Here is an 18,626-nt window from a genome sequence, read left to right as displayed (position 1 = left end):
ATACCTTGCGATGTACTTCGAAGCTTAAAATAATGACCTCAGTTATATTGCGTGGTCACAAATGCTATCATATACCCAGTTATTTCACTTGATTTAAATAAGAACTTCAGTTTATCAGCAAATTCATTAGCCACATCAGTCTTTTAATAACAGGTATGCATTAGTTGTCATCATGTCGTTGATTGTATATTTATATAATCAATCTATATATTACTATGCAATGAATTTACAATGTTAGGTAATTACAAGTTTGACTGGAGTATCACATGATGAATGTTCAAATATACTGGGTGTAGAACTTGAACCTGTAACAAATTTTGTCATGTTCGTGATGATTTTGAATGGAGTAAAATACTAATCAGCTTTAATATAATATAAACATGCAGAGCCAGAGCGAGGCACACTAGGAGGAATTCTGTTTCAAATATTAGATGACAATTATACTTAAGAAGACATGTTTAAATGACTCTAGAATTTAAATTATTTAAGTAAATTTAGAGATTAATTTTCGCTTCATGACTATTTAAATTCATTCGATGTAGACAAAACATTTCCGAATGAAAATTATGTATAACTTGATAATGAAGGATTCTGAGTTAGGAGAAAGGCATATTATCTTTCGTATGATTTTTGCTGGGTTTTTCACGAATCTGTTCCGGGCATTATATGCTACATATAGATACCAGTATATTTAGGTGGAGAAACAACCGCCAAACCAGAGAAAGCTGCTGAAAATTTTGCTTGCATGTTGACATTGTTCGAAGAAAAACTTGAACGCACGTGAACAGGTAAGATATCAGTTATTTGTATAGGCAAACGATTTAGACCACTCTGCCAGCGGACGCCACAGGACACGACGATTTGCACGAAACTGTTATGTCCATTTACATTCAGGCACAAACATATATTTCTTATTCATTCAGTTTCAACTAAATCAATTCCACAGTCCTCATGCTTTGAATAACATCCACGAGAGAAACCCTAAACTTAGCTAAATAAATATGGAGATATAAGACAGCAAATAACACAGACTTTCGATGTGAGGAAAAACATTATAATTCGTAAACGGAAGGAACATTTATAAGATGATATATATATATATATATATATATATATATATATATATATATATATATATATATATATATATATATATATATATATATATATATAAAAGCAAATATGACCGAACCGGAGCTTATATATGTTGAGGTCTCCATTGACATCTTCCGCACATAAATGTATAATGTATAACATATACAGCTTATAATAATTAAATATATATATATATATATATATATATATATATATATATATATATATATATATATATATATATATATATATATATATATATATATATATATATATATATATATATATAATACGTCCTGTCCTCTAAGGCAAAAATCCATTAGATGATTTGTATTTTAACAGTAAAGACTGCTACGTGTAACCAAACTAAAATATGTGCATCTTCTATGTTTGATGTAATTATTAATGATCATGTTTCAGCTTCACTTTGTAATCATATATAATTACGGAAAAGAAAATACGTTCTTTCCTCCGTTAATGTATTATCCTGACTATTTTCATCTCAACGATGGAATTATATAAGCATCAAATGTCATTTTGTACAGTCACATTCGTATCTGTTCTTTCATTTTCAATAAAATAAATAATTAAATACATCGTGTTCCTTGTATTTATGTTAAGTCATTAGCTATCGCAAAGCATATATGGTGCATCTTGGAAGAACTGCAACATTTCTAATCTCAGACATGCATTAGGCACCTTGCTCCTGTAAAATAAAAGGAGTACTTTAATTTATCATCTTCATTTCTCAAAACAGCTAGGAGAACTTTCGTGTCATATCCTTCACCCATACAAGGGGTATAATATAGTACTAATATTAGTACCCTTACTCGTACCTCGTGGACAGGGTACTAACATGAGCATATACGTGTTAATGGAGCAAGCCGGGTGTGAATCACACCCGGCGCTCTTTTAGCCTAATAATAACACTTTAAACACATTCCTTGCATATAATCCAATAAATAGAGTAGTCCTCTTATTTAATACCGGAAGTATCGAAAATCATTGTAGAAATAGTTGTAAAATCTCGTTTACTTTTTCAGCCGATATTTTCGTTTAGATCGTCCGCCATGTTATTTCAAATAATGATTACTTCCGTTCTCAGCCTCGTTTGTTTGTGTGCCATATTAGGACATTGACGCCTTATTTGGAAATGTAAACAAATCGTAGTAAAAATTTGGCGCCGTTTGAGTCAGAAAATCTGCGCATTAAAAGTAAATACGGTTTATCGGCAACTTTGAAATTCAACCAAGTAGCGATTATTCTCACTTAATTGATAATAATATAGCGTAGAATACCTAAAATATGTTCTGGCAAGCCTTACGTAGAAAAGGGGTCACGGCGAGAGTCTCGCGTTGTCTGTCATGGTGGACAGGATAAGGTTAGAGTAACCATGCCAATTTATTCTATCGTATAAGGGCTTAATAAAGTCAAAATAAGCCAAACTTCTTTCACAACATGATTATACTTATGTAGTTGATTTCTACACTGTTTGTTTTTCTGACTTTAGTGATGATTTTTTTTTTGCTCCATTACATGATATGGGATCAGTTCGTAGCCTCAACCACAACAAATCAAGTTGAGGCTACGACATCGTAGCTAGGTATAATAATGATAGGGATATAATATAATAGACTAAAGATATAAAAGTTTCATATATTACAAGCTTAATTAAGAAGTATCCTTTTCTTAAATTTAACTAATTCTTGACGAATGTTGATTTTGGCACTTGTGTGCTGTTTAATTGAACATAAACACGTGAATAGCTATATTACGTAGAAAAAATCCTTATCAATGTAACTCCTATTGGCTGTATATCCTGCCTGGTCTGAGACAAATTTAAACCTACTGCTTATGAAGTTTGCAAGTTTGGCAGGGTAAGAACTGTTGGCTCCAACTCACCTATTTATATTATTTGGAAACACACTGTCCGTCAATGCACCACTTGAAAAAAGAAAAGAATATATATATATATATATATATATATATATATATATATATATATATATATATATATATATATATATATATATAGTTTTCTGCATTTGTAATAGAAAGCATAATTTCAGAATTCGTACCCGTGTCTGTTGACTGACTCTTAATGGATTAACTGTCAAGAGGCTTACGCGGCTGATAGCAAACAAACTTTAAGAGCGAATTTTTGTTAAACGTCATGAAATGTTTTACATTCTTTATTGTTTTACAATTAGTGATAATTTGCTCTAAAGGTGTAATTTATTTGTCTCACGGAATTTCATTATGCTAGAAAATAGCATCGGAACATCAGGTAAATTAGATTTGTATAAATTTAGAAACCATCTGCATTTTTTAGAGAAAAGGAGAAAGGGAGGAATTACCCTATGTGATCCACATTCGGTTCCTCTAGCTGCAATATAATATTGTTTTTTGCATATGCCTGTTTTTGGATCCGTACATCTCATGAAATGGCAGATGCGTCCGATAGAAGTCTTTGAAAAAGGATATAAAGCTATGTATAGCGAATAAGGTCTGAGTTCACATAACCGGCAACTAAGCCGATTGTTTTCAGTCTAGAGCTATGTTTTTATGATTGTGTAACTCACAAGCAGGGTTCTATTTCCGATGACTAAAGTCGGGTGGACTTGGGAATATAATAGCTAGCTTCGGGGTGGTCAGTTTTACAACATGATGACGGGACGAATATGCTCTGCTGTTAACTGGATTTTACTTTACTTTTTTAAAATCTATTCAACAAATATTCTAAACATCCGATTTGTTAAGACTAAAGTTTGTGTTGTGCGTATATACACTACACAAGTAAGATTTCCTTACGGAATAACTCTACCTGTTGATGTTTGTATTCGGACAAACTACCGAACTGGATCAGATTCATGCAGAACTTTTGAAAGCTGACCAACCAATCAGTGTGGGTCTTGCTGTAAAACTTTGTAGTTTAGTGTGGTTTAGATTTCCTGGCATGAATGGAACAAACTTTCGTATTCGAAGGTACCTTATTTCGTTGATCTCTTATTTTAAAAAAAAGGCAAAATCAAAAAGGCAAGTGTTACTCAAGGTTACTGGTATAGCAACATTCATTTTTATGTGCGAGCAATCAGCTTTGATCCGTACTGCAGGTATTAGTTTGGGTAATTACCTTATGTATTGATAACATCTGGCGTAAAAGTGGTGATGTGAAATAAAACCCGACCTTTCCAATCATGGGGTAACACAACAATACAACTGCTGTAATGTTAGGTAATTAGGTTCACACGTGACTTAAAGTCCGCTATTAAGGCATACAGTTAAAAAAATTACAAATTATTCTCTTGAACTAAACCAATAACTGTAAACCTGAGAAGCGAACCAAAATGGATGCGAAGACCCAATGTTTGGGGCGATCTCGGTCTTGTGTGTGCATGTGTGTGTGCATGTGTGTGATTTAGATTTTTAACATTGCTTTAACACAGAGTAATATTGCTACGATATCTATATCATGTATCATGTCACTGGTTCTATTGTGGAAAATGTTGATGGTAACCTATCAGACAATTGACGTCAACCTATCAAAAATAAATATAAAGTTATTAAAATGGAATTCATACCACTGAATCAGTCTTTTTTTCTATTTCTAACTGCAATGCTCTCGAGGGAATTCCAAATGGGAGAGGAGGTATATAAACCTAGTATTCATTTATATATGTGATCATAAAAGAAAACAAATGAAGTCATATTAATACAGGATACACTGTCTATCTGAGCGCAACCCTTGTTTATAAGGTGTAGTAGCATGTGTTTTATTCTAGTTTGTTGATTTTAATAATAAACATTACCCAAAAAGCAATCTTTATGATTATAGTTGAAAAAGTATGAACGCATACCAGACAAACTCTTCCGGTCAAACGTTAAATACAGAAACAAACATAGAGCAAAGATATTATAAAATTATCTTCACAAGAGGCATGCTTTGTTCTAAGTTGTTGCAATAGAAGATGTGTATGTCATCGTCTACTTCGCTATACCAGTACTAACAGTGTCTGCCAAATCAACAGTACATACCCAATATAAGACACAAGTTAGCGAGGCGTTCAATATGGGCTATAACAAGCTACTGACCTGAGGTAGTAGTGATCATCAATAACTACCTTCTCGCTACCTTTATAATTAGAGACGCTATACAATGGTCATAGTATGCCCAAGTCATACGTGCCATGTTTCGGATGCAAAAATAAAATATCACTCACTGCAATATAGGTCACATTACTATATTTTGTAATGATTCTGACATTTAAGTCAATGATTAAAAATGAAAAGGAAAAATTGAAATACATATAAAGTCATGGATATGTAAAATGTTGGTCACCGTGATTAACCTTGTAACATGAATGTCTCACTGAACAAGGTACATCATCTAACAGAATTTCGTAACTAATGTACAACAGTATTATTCTCGAGATACAGAAATCCGACGTGGTCATGAGCTAAATACAAAAAGTCCTAATCCTGTAAATATGAAATTATGAGCAAATCGTCCTTCTTTTCTTGAAAGGATGAGGTACGAACGGAGATGCGTATAATCATCAAGTCTGGCACTCTCAGTTCATGACATTGAACCCAAGTCGAGGTAGTATGAAATATGAAACACATTCACCTAATTTAGTGCTGTTTCGGATAGGACTCGTAATGGTACATCACAAAAACATTTTATAGCAACGATATGAATACAAGTTTGAAAACGCCATTTGATTATGAACCAAATTAAAAAATATGACATCAGCATTTAAGATACAAAACATAGGTACCCATGGCTTTCCTTAGTTGTTAGGATAACAAAACATAGGTACCCATGGCTTTCCTTTGTTGTTAGGATACCATCGTAAATGAGACCCATGCCTCAAGCGATATGATTTAAGCATAGACAGAGCTTTATAAATAGTCTTTAAACACAACATTAAAAAAATATCAGTGAATCGTGAAACTTGGGTAACAACAATAACATTTCGAAACGAATTACGCGTCAAGATTCATCCCAGCACCATGTCTCATGAACTAGGCATACCAGTATGTAACCGAAGACGATCAGTGCAAACACTAACTTCGAACTAGATTATTTTCTTTGCATTGTAACTGAGCATTTCTCGTAAGGCAACCATTAAATACGAAAGTAATTAAACAAGCATGAGTGTTGAATTGAATAAAATAATCTTTAGTCTGAGTAAAAATGGTAACTGTAAATATATTATTTTTTATTTACGTTTCGGTGCGTTATTGAATTCTCCATGGATGCAAAAGTTTCGTTTAAGTGTTCTAAGGCGGCACATCCATATTCTCTCCTGATTTTATTACTCCAATGTTGGTTCCGAGCAAATGCAGCTAGAACTATATCATTGAAAGTATATCCAATGCACTGATGTGTTCTGCAAAAGTTTTCTGTCACGCTTTGCTTTCTGAAGTCAGTTCATTAGAGATTTATTGTCATAATATTAATTACAGGGTTTGTTATGCACGTTCTGTTGCACCATCTATGTTCAATTGTACGTTTGCTGTACTAGAAAATGTTTTGGTCTGTATTGTATATTCATGAGATTTGACATATTACGTCGTATGTTTTCATGTTATGTTTGAGTAGTGTATTAACAATTTTGTTTGCTTGTTCAATGTGATGATAAATTAAGTTCTTTGTTTTCAACGTTCCATGTAATAAAATGAAATATATTATATAATGTGCACTTAGCTAGGTGTATCTCTTACCTGTGAATCCAATATATGCTCTTTTATGAATTCAATGTTACTTTCCATTACATGCAGGTAATATGTTTGAGTGGTTAGTATTTCTCCAAGATCTATCAGAGATAAAATTAATACTTCGATTGTTTGATGATTATAATATCAACAGCTACAATAGCAGCTTATTGATACATTTTAAGTGGCAATGCCAATAAATGTTTGGCTAGGCAGTTATTGAACTTCCGATGACACATGTTACATCGATGCAAAACTAAGCAAGCAAGCTTCCATCAGCAACTACTGATTGCTCTACTTCAATTGCTTCATTTACATTGTGGTTCATGTTTGCCGTCATTTCCAGCCCCGTTTTTAGGTAGCAACTCCTACATTTTGGAAACAAGCACATTAAGATCGTTGCATACGCTCTAGTTTCCAAATAAAACACTGCCTCCTAAGCATCGAGGCGGATCACGAACATCAGCGAACAGAGACGTTTTGTTCTGGTACAAAATGCGAAGTTAGTAGACCCCTGGTGTCTGAATATTTCCATCACATGTTCTTACAATAACTCTGCCAAAACAAAAACAACACCAATGTGTTGTTACGTCCAAAGCGTGGTACATGGAAATATTTTTACATAAATCGCTTATTGTATTCAATATTAAATCATGCGATTCAGTGACGGAGTGTCAGACAGTATGAATGTAGAATAAGTAAAACGTTCATAAAGCTATACAAGTATGCTTAACAAAGAGCACAACCTCAGATTATTAACGCATACAGGAGATTAAGTATAAATGCCATTTAATTTTGAGCAGGCCGTCATCTTTTCAATAGTTGGCTAAAAGCAGATACATATACGCACATATTGTAATACCTCACAAACGACAGATCTTTTCCCATTATTGAGCTCACATTGCTTGTTAGCAGTGAACACCTCTCCTGCCTGTTGCTGCACATGCTTGGTGTATTCCTGGTGGTCGTAGTAGTGACCCGAAATAGTCACACAAGTTCTGAAATGAGAACGTATAATTAGTGTAGGGAAATTCTACATGACCAGTGGGAATATGTACCGACAAGGACTATAAATATTCATACGTATTATCGAATCAGTCTTTGCAAATCCAAGAAACCAAGAGTCATATTCGGAGCGCTTATATATATATATATATATATATATATATATATATATATATATATATATATATATATATATATATATATGGCGAGCAAGAATCGTATTCAAATTCAATTCAAATTCAATTTGAATCGTCTGCCAGCATAAACCTTTTGCGACGTTAAAACAGGTAGCCAGAAACGAAGGGACGCTGACGCTATATGTCACCTTAAAATATAAGACTAATTTTCACAGTAGCTAATCAACATTGAAGAGGAAATAATGGATCCCGTACCAAACAGAATCAACTTCTTATCAGATGGCTGAGAAAATGAATATTCACCAAGATAAAAAAAGTGGTAGGCAGTCTCTTACCTTTATTTATATACGTAACCAAATCATACCTTTGCTGTTGCATCTGCAACTGCTCGAAATATTGTAACAAGCAGATTTAGATGACATCAACTTCATACGAAGGAGATGAATGACTCATGGGGAATCGAGTCCGTTTATTTACAGGAGTTTGGTGACCGAACCAAAAAGAACATTTGTTTAAATTACCTAAACGTTGAAGAACAAGACATCAGTGTATCTGTTTCAAGATGCACATTTTATATACTAATATGGGTGAGCTACTTAGATCATCACATGGTTACGAATGTGTCTTCAATTCATTTCCATCCGATTCATGTGGACGTACGAGCAATAATTTTCCGTTTACCTTAGACAGAGTAAATCATAAGAAGATAACAAACAAGATAGCGTCAGATATTACAAATCCAAATTACAGTTTTAAACTTATCATAGCGTCAGATATTACAAATCCAAATTACAGTTTTAAACTTATCACAATTTTTGAACCACATCTTGCCACTCAATATGTTTGCATTGAAGTGAGTCGGCTAAAGACGACTTTACAATCAGCATATACTCAATGGATATTTTATGCATTTAGTTTTGAATTAAGAACCTGATTTATATAATTAATGCTTCCAAATAATCCAAAATGCAAACGATGCGTTCATTGATATTTGAATACAAATATATGTGATCGAGGAAAGAACAAAAACAAGCATGGTTAGATCTCTTTTAACTAGTGTCGACATGTAGCAGTAGGTTTCACACTTTCCACAGAGATTGGTGATGTGATCAAGCTATGTTACTGTTGCAAAACACATTAAGATGCATCTTCACGTTTCCTGCGGACTAAACAATAACTTCCAACTGGAAAGCGTGTATTTATGAAAGGTTGGACTTTATCCAAGGTTACTCAGGTATTTTCAAGTTTACCAAACTAACCTAAGATAAGGATCGAGTGTCATACTCACTGTTTTAAGATTGAATGTGTAATGAGAAATAAAATCAAATGGAATAGTATGTGTAAATAGTACAACAATGAACAACATTAAGATGTTTTTACATTATTTTAAACTGGCTTTAGTGAAGACATCACTTTTCTTCATAACAGCAAGGTGACTCTAAAATCATCTCAATATAGACTAACAAGACCCTTATTTTATGACAAAGAGTGAGAAATACCCGGGTTCTGCTTTAAACAAATGCATTTGCAGCATATTTTCAATTAAGAAATACATTTACACTAAAGGGCATTGGCCATATTCTTAAGACATCAATAAGTGTGAACCTTAATAATACATTTGGTTCTAATGCAATGTACGTGCATTAAGTATGTTAAGGGTTTAGTCAATTAAACATTTTATTAAATCATATGAGTTTTGCAATAAGACTGAAATGAATGTAAACACTTATGAGTTTCAACGCATGCTCAGAGACGTCCAAACTTTTTACTCGCAAGCTTAACGTAAAGTTAAGTTGTAACATCTGTGATCATGTTTGCCATAAATGTTGCTCAATAGAGACAAAACGTCCACCAAGCATTTAAAGTTAATGTCCTGCTGTTAGCATCAGTACTCCAGTTGAACTGAAAGATCCCATTTATAGTTAAGAGTGATTAGAACTGACGCATCGCTTTGCATATTAAATAAACAAATTGCCCTGTACGTAGACAGTTTGAAAAACATAATGCATTGCAGTTTACCAAGGAATAACTATTTGGATGAAATTAGAAAATTTGCTGCAGGAATGTATACATAATGTATAGGCTTTATTTTATCATTCGTGGAACATTTCTAGAACGGGCAAGTACTTGCTAGTGTTACCGGATGGACTACATGCAGTCGTAGTCATCTGCACAAAGGGAAATTTCAGAAACGTTAATTCCGTATTTTTTGTGAGACAAACAAAACCCCTAAGAGATAAACTAATCAATCTCCAGATATATATATATATATATATATATATATATATATATATATATATATATATATATATATATATATATATATATATATATATATATATATATAAGAGAGAGAGAGAGAGAGAAAGCGAGCGAGATAGATAGATAGATAGATAGATAGATAGATAGATAGATAGATAGATAGATAGATAGATAGATAGAAATTGCGTACAGCCAATGCATACGCGCACATACATATATTCATATAAATGCATATTCCTCATTAGGTCAAATTGTTTTTATATTCATTATTTAGACGCTACTTAATAATTACAGAGGTTACATTCAGATTCGTACTATAAAAATGTGTTTGTAATAATGTGTACGTTGTAATTAAATACAAGGCATGACATTTATTCGTGTCAAATCAATCTTAAATGATAGTATATGTCTCGATATACATTATACATACTTGCTCATTAATGTGTGTTTGAACGATCTCACAGAACATCTAGAGAATAACCATGGATTTCTGGAGTATGGCTTTGTTGGATCAGGTGCATCGCTTTCGTCACTCATAATAAATTTATCTTCAGCACTACAATCGCTGGCGTCTCCTACGCCATCGTGAAATGCTCCCAGACTGGAAATACGAAACGGCGAATGCGCATGATCATAAACCAGATAAAGTCTATAGATAGATAGATAGATAGATAGATAGTACGCTGTATCAATGAAATACCACGAGATGTATCAATTTTTTCATTAAGATGAAACGAGGTGTGCCGATTTTTATTTTCATGAAAAATAGATACAACAAGTGGTATATCATTCATACAGCGTGTATACAATACATAAATTTTAATTAAAACACACCCAAGTTTTCGTTTTATATTGGAGATAGCCATAAACATTGCATTTTAGCGGAGAGAACTCTTCACAACCCTCGACAGGGATGTACACTCCAACAAGAACTTCTGTAGTAATTCAAAATTTCCTGTACACTTCATTCATTTTAATTGCTATATGTTTCTTTTAGCAATATGAAATTAAATGAAAGCACAAGACTGATAGTTAACATTCAAAACTTGTAATAATGTGCTAGCAAACAATTAATTTTCAGCGTTCGTTGTCTTTAACAGTAACAGGGTGGCCATTTGCATTTATAGCAACACTTCGAGTCGAGCAAGAAACATCACATGAATGAAGGAACAAGACGTAATTAAACAATTTAACCCTAACTACACCTCATTGATGTCGTTTCTGTCCATGTTTCACTATTCCTGATGACTGTCTGTGTCACATTCAATGATTCTCCTACGTTTCCGCTGTGGGGTTGCTGTTTGAGTATTAGTCTGTTGAAAGAAGTTGACCCCGTTAAGAATCTCGTTAACTAGTTTCGGGAGGTTCATAACAAACATATTTTGCACGGTGATGTTTGTTCAGTAGAATGAGTAGCTGCTAATCTGATTATGTTGAATAAACACGTTCGGGAACTTGATATACTACAGTCTGTTGCTAAGCAGTTTCAAATTTCTTTGCTGTATGGGTGGGTGTTGAGCGTATCGTTACTTGGGTGGCCGATGTTGCTCAGGTAATTTTAGTACGTCTGTCCTTGTTTGTCCCTATTGTTTGAGTAGCTTTTCGTAGCCTGTACATCTTTGTGGCCTGAAATTTGCATGATATCAGCTGGGGGAATGTTTTGTCTCTTAACTTCTGAATTAGGTACTTTCGGCTACTAGTGTTTGTTAATTTCTTTCTTTCTTTAATATTTGCCCTTTCTGTCATTTTTTTCATGATGCATCAATGTTTGTTAATTCCAAAGACTTGTTTCCTAAACCATTTTGGGTTTGTCGCTGAAATTTGCACGGTGTTAGGCACAATATCGAAAGGATCTTCACGTTGAAATAAATCTGCTGGTCTTAGATCAGCATACCGTATGTAGATAGCAAGTAGATCTCTCTCTCTCTCCCTCTCTCTCTCTCTCTCTCTCTCTCTCTCTCTCTGTTGTGTTTGTTTTCATACATTTGAGGATTCATATGCAAGATGTCTTTGACATTGTCTTCAGTTTTTGTTTTTGTCTACCTTTCACAGAGTTCCAGATATTCGAGGATATTCACATCTTTCTTAGTTTAACACCATCATATTTCAGATTGTAATGTTCAGTCACTCCCCTCAAACAAAAATGCATAGAGTTGTCAAACGACAGTGTCTCAACCATTGCTTCAGGTGTTTTCATCCCCATTATTATTTTGCTGTACAATTCATTTATTTCTTCGTCTGTCATCAGTAGGCTTCAATTGGGTTTATTTCCTTTTCCAACAGAATTTAAATCTTTTTGCTTAGCCCAAAGAGCTTCCTTTTTTTATACAAAAGTAGTATCTGTTCCCCTCATGATTGTATTTGCATATTTATTGATTGTATGGTGGCGATCAATGGAGCTGATGATGCTTCTTAAGCTGCGTTTCTCAAACTCAGATCCATCCTTTCTCCTAACACTGAGTATAAAACCAGCCTGATCCAATTCAGATGGGTCTATCTCGTGTCAATTTCTGAAATCATTTTTTTTACTGCAATAATTATGTAACTAGCCTTACATCAAAAAGTGTATTTTTAAGGTGTTTGCGGTCTGCTTATATTCTCTAAATTTCAGTATATCATTAAGATAATGGTGTACAAATGTGTCTTCCTGAACAAGCTCACATTTAAACAAAGAAAAATCATTTTCATTTGCAAATGTCTCAAACTCCTGCTCCGCATGTGTTTTCATTTTTCTAGTTTATCTCCAGAGTTACAGTTTTGATTTTTGCCAGAGGTAGAGACTGGAACCAGCTGTGTTGACAGAGATGACATCAAACTATACAGGGTGGAGTTCAATAATATGTATTTCATGGATTAAAGATGGTTGTTTGTTTTGCATAAACATGTTAGTTTCTATATAACTATTTAACATGAAAATCAAGTTCTTATTAGTTTCTCCTTTTCTAATGTATAAATCCAATAGATTCATAACCATGTTTAGAGAGTATAATAGCTATAGAAACATAACCATTATTCATATTCTAACGCCATGGGCAAATCACAATTCGAAATACCAATACTTCAAAGGTTATGTTTCTTTTAATAATAATAATCTCTGTGTCTTTGTGTCTAAGTTCAGTGGGCAAATCATTCCACGTTGCTGGGCCCTGCTATGCAAAATAACGCTGTCCATATGACTTTTTTGATACTTGGAATAATGCTTATATGATTGTCAGAAGAGGAGCGTACGTATATTGTTGGTGTGTACACATGGGTGAGGTCGGATAGGTATGTTGGATTAGAGTCCGGCAGTGAGACCTAGCACAGAGAACAAATTTTTTGTTTGATTCTGGATCGAATGGATAGCCAATGTAGGGTACAGAGCAGCGGAGAGGTGTGCTCTGATCGTGGAACTTTAAGTATCTGGAGCAGATATTGAAATGAACCAGACAGAATTGAGTTACAATAGTCAAGTCTTGAAAGTACTAATGACACACAAATGTTTTAGTGGCATCAGCTGAAAGATATTTGCGAATTGAGCTAATGCGTCGCAGCTCAAGATATGCAGCCTTGCATATGTTCATGACATGGTGCAATGTGAGAGTACTGTCCAGAGTAACACCTAGGTTTCGTACTGATTGTGTGAATTTAATGTTGGTGTTGCTGATATTTATTGTTTGAGGTAAAGGATGTGAATGAGAAAGTCTTTGTATTGTGATCAGAATGGCCTCAGTTTTATCATCATTCATCTGCAGCGTATTACATATCATCCATGATTTCACATCAGAAATGCACCTCTCTACACCTTGGATGGTAGCATCAACTTCGTTTGGGTGGTTAGATTTGAATATTTGGGTGTCATCAGTGTACAATTGGTGAGAAACTGGATGGTCACCTATGACACTTGAGAGCGATTGAGTGTACAGAATGAAGAGAACTAGTCCAAGAACAGACTCCGGTGGAACACCACAACATAGATCGACTGGGCTGAAGTGTATTCCATTTGCAGATACAATTTGTGTTCTGTTGACCAAGTAGGACTTGAACCACAGTAAGGCAATATCATGAATGCCAAATACTTGCTGGATACGGTGAAGTAATATATCATGGTCTATTGTGTCAAATGATGCAGACAAATCAAGGAGTGTGAGGACTGTAATCTTTCCGCTATCCAACGCAGAGAGAATGTCTTTTACTTTTAGAAGAGTAGTATCAGTACTGTGGCAAGGGCGATATGCAGATTGTACATTGCTAAAAAGACTGTTTGAATTTAGATGAGATATAAGCTGGGATAGAACAACCTTTTCTAAGAATTTTGATAAGAATGGGAGATTAGAAACTTGGCAGTAGTTCTTTAAATCGTTATGGTCTAGTGCTGGTTTCTTCAGCAAAGGCTTTACAGTGGCAGTTTTGAAAAATGATGGGAATTACTCGGATGAGAGAGAGGTATTAATAACATCAGTTAGTGAAGGCAGTACTGGATCTAACCACTCAAGCAGCAGTGATGTTGGAATTGGATCAGGTTCACATGACTTTGGTGCACTCTTCATCAGGATTGTACGTACGAAATCCATAGAGACAGGTTCAAATGCTGCTAATGGTTGCTGCTCAAATTCTGTATCCCAACTGTATGGTGACGACGAGTCAATTGAAATTGTGGTGTCAAGCTTATCTCTAATGATTTGTACTTTGTCACGGAAGAAATTTGCAAACATGTCCGGAAGGTCGACTGGAGAGAAGGTAGATGGAAATGTTGTAGATTTGTTCCTTGACATTAGCTTGTTAGTAATCTCGAAGAACTCTTTGCAGCTGGCACTTTCCATGATCTTCGCATTATAGTGGGTTGATTTCACTGCATGGACTATATTTGTGACATTCTTCTTAGCGGCTTCATAGATTTGCTTATGAATAGTGAGTCTGTTGGAAAACCAAAGCCTCTCAGCTTTACGGCTGTCTCTTTTATATGTATGATCAAAAAACAAGATGGCCGCTATCGCTTAACCGTCTTGAAGCTGCTGTTCCGTTTTTAGTGCCGTATATATATATATATATATATATATATATATATATATATATATATATATATATATATATATATATATATATATATATATATATACTGTTGCTAACATATCGCAACTGAACCATTAGCATTGTTTTCAAAAATCAGACAATCAGACAATTTCAGTATGTAATAATGTATTATAACATACAAGCGACTATAAACACACTTGTGGCTAATATTTGTCATTTTTTCCATCTTCTAATTTATTATAGGTTATACCATTACAAGAATGGTGAATGCATGCATCATATTGCTGCAGATATTCATATTTAAGAATTGCTTTGATTGTTTTCGTTTATTTTAAAACATTGCAAAACATTAAAAACCACCCTACTGCCATATGTCATACATTCGTTTATCGAAACAAACAAAAACTAAGCTATTGAAAGATAAGCTTACAATTCGAATTACGATTAAAATTATTACACGCGTGCTACTGTATGTGTCTAGTAACTCGTTTTCTCGGGAGCCTCACTCTTTGGAGACTTATACTAAAAATCCCTTGCAGATTAAAGTCTTTCATTTAACATTATGCAACACATTTTCGTCAAAATGTCTAAAATTGTGTGCATAGTGCTCAAAATATACGACTAAGTCGTTATGGTTTTGGAATTGATGCAGGTGCTAATTGGACGCTGTCACTCGCAACGTTAATGAAATATATGTTATCATCGCATCAGCTGGTTTGATCAACAAATCATTCGATTTTAGGTAGGTCACAAGGTTCTCTCGTTATGTTCCTGACAGTGACCTATTTTCGTCGACGCTTATGTAGTATTACATGGTTTAGTGTCATAAATGGTAATAGTAGAGGTATGATGAACTTTGTCATTCAGTGAGTTTTACTTATAATCTCCAGTCTAACGTTTCGTTTTCAACATTAATCTTGCATCTGGAACGTGTTGCTTTTGCATTTGTTTTCCTTGCTTTCTATAAATTTTAATCTTTCAAAATCAAATTAAGGTGTGATCTCTGCTTATATGAACTGTCTTGCAATGGCAACTGGTGCTACACACGTTTGATTCAAAAATGCAATACGGTTTCCACAAGGAGTAGTTCGATATGCCTTCTGACACCATTGGTCTTACTGGCTTATTAGTACATTGCATCTGCTATAGTACACTGGGATGCTTATTGTCATTAGAAATCACCTGGGTGGTGGTTAGAAGGCTTGTTGTTATTATTATGGCTGAGGGAACTGAGGGAGAGAAATCTTCACCTAAAATGATATCACGTGAGACTGAATATTCAGTCAAGATGCGGAAAACTCAATAAATTCACAACAATTGTATTTGGATTTATTTATTGTCTTTCGTTATTGAGAACGAAAATGACTAACAAAATAGCTACCACAATTTACTGAGAGTTTACGTCGGATGATAATATAACTTCATATGTTTATGTATATCTATATTTTTGTAAACTCCTGGTACATGCTTTAATCTAATTTGTATACTTCTTATTCATGGCTATACTATATGCAGAATAAGTTTTAGTTAAGTTTGATGATCGTGTCTTGAATATGTTAAGAGTATACTATTACATATGATCTATAAATAGATGTTTACGAACGTGTTCAGAGCTATTAATAATACTCTTAATAACAAGATGTAAGTGGCGTATATTGCGCAGTCTCTCGGGGGCTGGTGGGGTAAATATGTTTCGAGAATAATACTGTAACTTGCCATTATTTGCTCGAGGGCCAATGAATATGCTTAATTCTAAACAAAATCAATGGTGTATGCTGTCACGTGGGGTCTATAGCGAAGTAGAGTCGCAATATACGCTGTATATAGGAAAACATAATCAATCAGATTCATGCCGATTTTCGGAGTTATTCACAATTATTGTGTTCCTGTTGCGAGTATGCAGACGTATTTTATGCTGCACTAAGACATTATTTGAGAGGAAAAAGATTGTTTGGACTATTAAGAGGAAATATAAAGATAAGATTATTTAGACTATAATGTTATTATATAACTGTTAAATTATTCAAAGGAATTCTGGGCAACCCCTTCTTGACAACGTCACGGCTTTTGGAGGGCCAGTAAATTTCCAATATTTAAAATTATTAGGAACTTTCATTCATTAAAGCTTTCATAGAACTTTATAAATACTAGCTTCATAATACTGTAAGTTCCTTTATCATTTTTCATGTATAACATTGATAACTAAATGGTTTGTTCAGTTTTATAAAACGTGTTGGTATTGCTTGTTTTCTGTTATTTAAGATTGTGGACATAATGTAGTATTGCTATATTTTATATTAATTGGATGTAAAGTAATTTTAGCTTTTCAGATGATACTTTGATCGGGTTATTGAGACATAGGAAAACGAAACTCCAGAATAAACAACAGACTTTGGATTGGAGGTCACTGACAGTGGTTCACGTAAATGTCAGGAATCCATCATGGGTACCAGAAGCGAAAAATGGACGTAAATGAGGCATACAAAATGGGTGCCAAGGATTGATTTACCTGTGTCCAAGTTCATGTGCAACTGTGATCACCAACGAATTCAAGTCTTCTATCATGACAACCGAAATTCTGTTACCAATATTACATACCATCCCTCTAATGGCAAGACCTGAAACCAAGAAGAAAACCATATATCATAACTACATTCCTACAAGTTCATGATTTACCAGATAATGTGATTTGGGATGCACTAAGATATATATATCTTGTACATTGATCAGATTGAACAAATGAAGGCAACTGCTTTATACTGCATTTCGTAACATATTCAGCATCCAATACATAATCAATTTTACTGCTTAATTTCTCAGGCTGCCTAAAGAATATAACTATATGTGTTTATGCTACAATACAGGGATACGAACTCGTAACGATATAAAAATATTTGACGTCTAAATTGTATTTCGTACATAACTTAAAATTGTGTTGTAAATCAGCATTTATTATAAACGCAAAACTGATACAGTCAGTAAAAAAAGTGTTTGGATCGAACGTCAAATCTCAAGCTACATTTTATAATTCCTCAAAAGTGTAAAACTAAATAACCTTCGAATTGAATTGGCCATAAGTTTAAATTGATGTCGACTTCTAAACAAGCAATTTGTCACCTCCATGCATTTAGGCAAATTAGGAATTCATGTAACACATGATGTGATATCATGAGGAGAGAAAGAGAGAGAGAGAGAGAGAGAGAGAGAGAGAGAGAGAGAGAGAGAGAGAGAGAGAGAGAGAGAGAGAGAACACTTACCGCCAAGGGTATTATTTTTCCTTATAAACTTAGAAAATATACCTTGAAACAACGTGTACCTGCAATAAACATATAGGCATTCTAAGTATCCATAAAATATCGATCTGTTAGAGAAACAAACCTACCAAAGAAACCTTAA

General features: G+C 34.1%; 1 protein-coding gene across 1 annotated transcript; it reads right to left on the bottom strand.

The window, feature by feature from the left end:
• Positions 1-1,394: 1,394 nt before the first annotated feature.
• LOC149791860 (metalloprotease mig-17-like) lies at positions 1,395-17,843 on the bottom strand. Its single transcript, XM_089969280.1, has 6 exons — positions 17,740-17,843; positions 10,648-10,818; positions 7,676-7,811; positions 3,453-3,563; positions 2,998-3,039; positions 1,395-1,801 (listed from the first exon to the last, which is right to left on the bottom strand). Exons 1-5 carry the CDS (start codon positions 17,829-17,831, stop codon positions 3,007-3,009), a joined length of 543 nt encoding a protein of 180 aa, XP_089825406.1. The 5' UTR covers positions 17,832-17,843; the 3' UTR covers positions 1,395-1,801; positions 2,998-3,006.
• Positions 17,844-18,626: the final 783 nt, after the last annotated feature.

This window comes from Sinohyriopsis cumingii, chromosome 9 (genome assembly GCF_028554795.1).
Source record: "Sinohyriopsis cumingii isolate HCF-2022 chromosome 9, ASM2855479v2, whole genome shotgun sequence".
NCBI lineage: Eukaryota > Metazoa > Mollusca > Bivalvia > Unionida > Unionidae > Sinohyriopsis > Sinohyriopsis cumingii.
The sequence above is the reverse complement of the archived record's forward strand: the minus strand, read 5'-3'. Positions and strand labels throughout refer to the sequence as shown.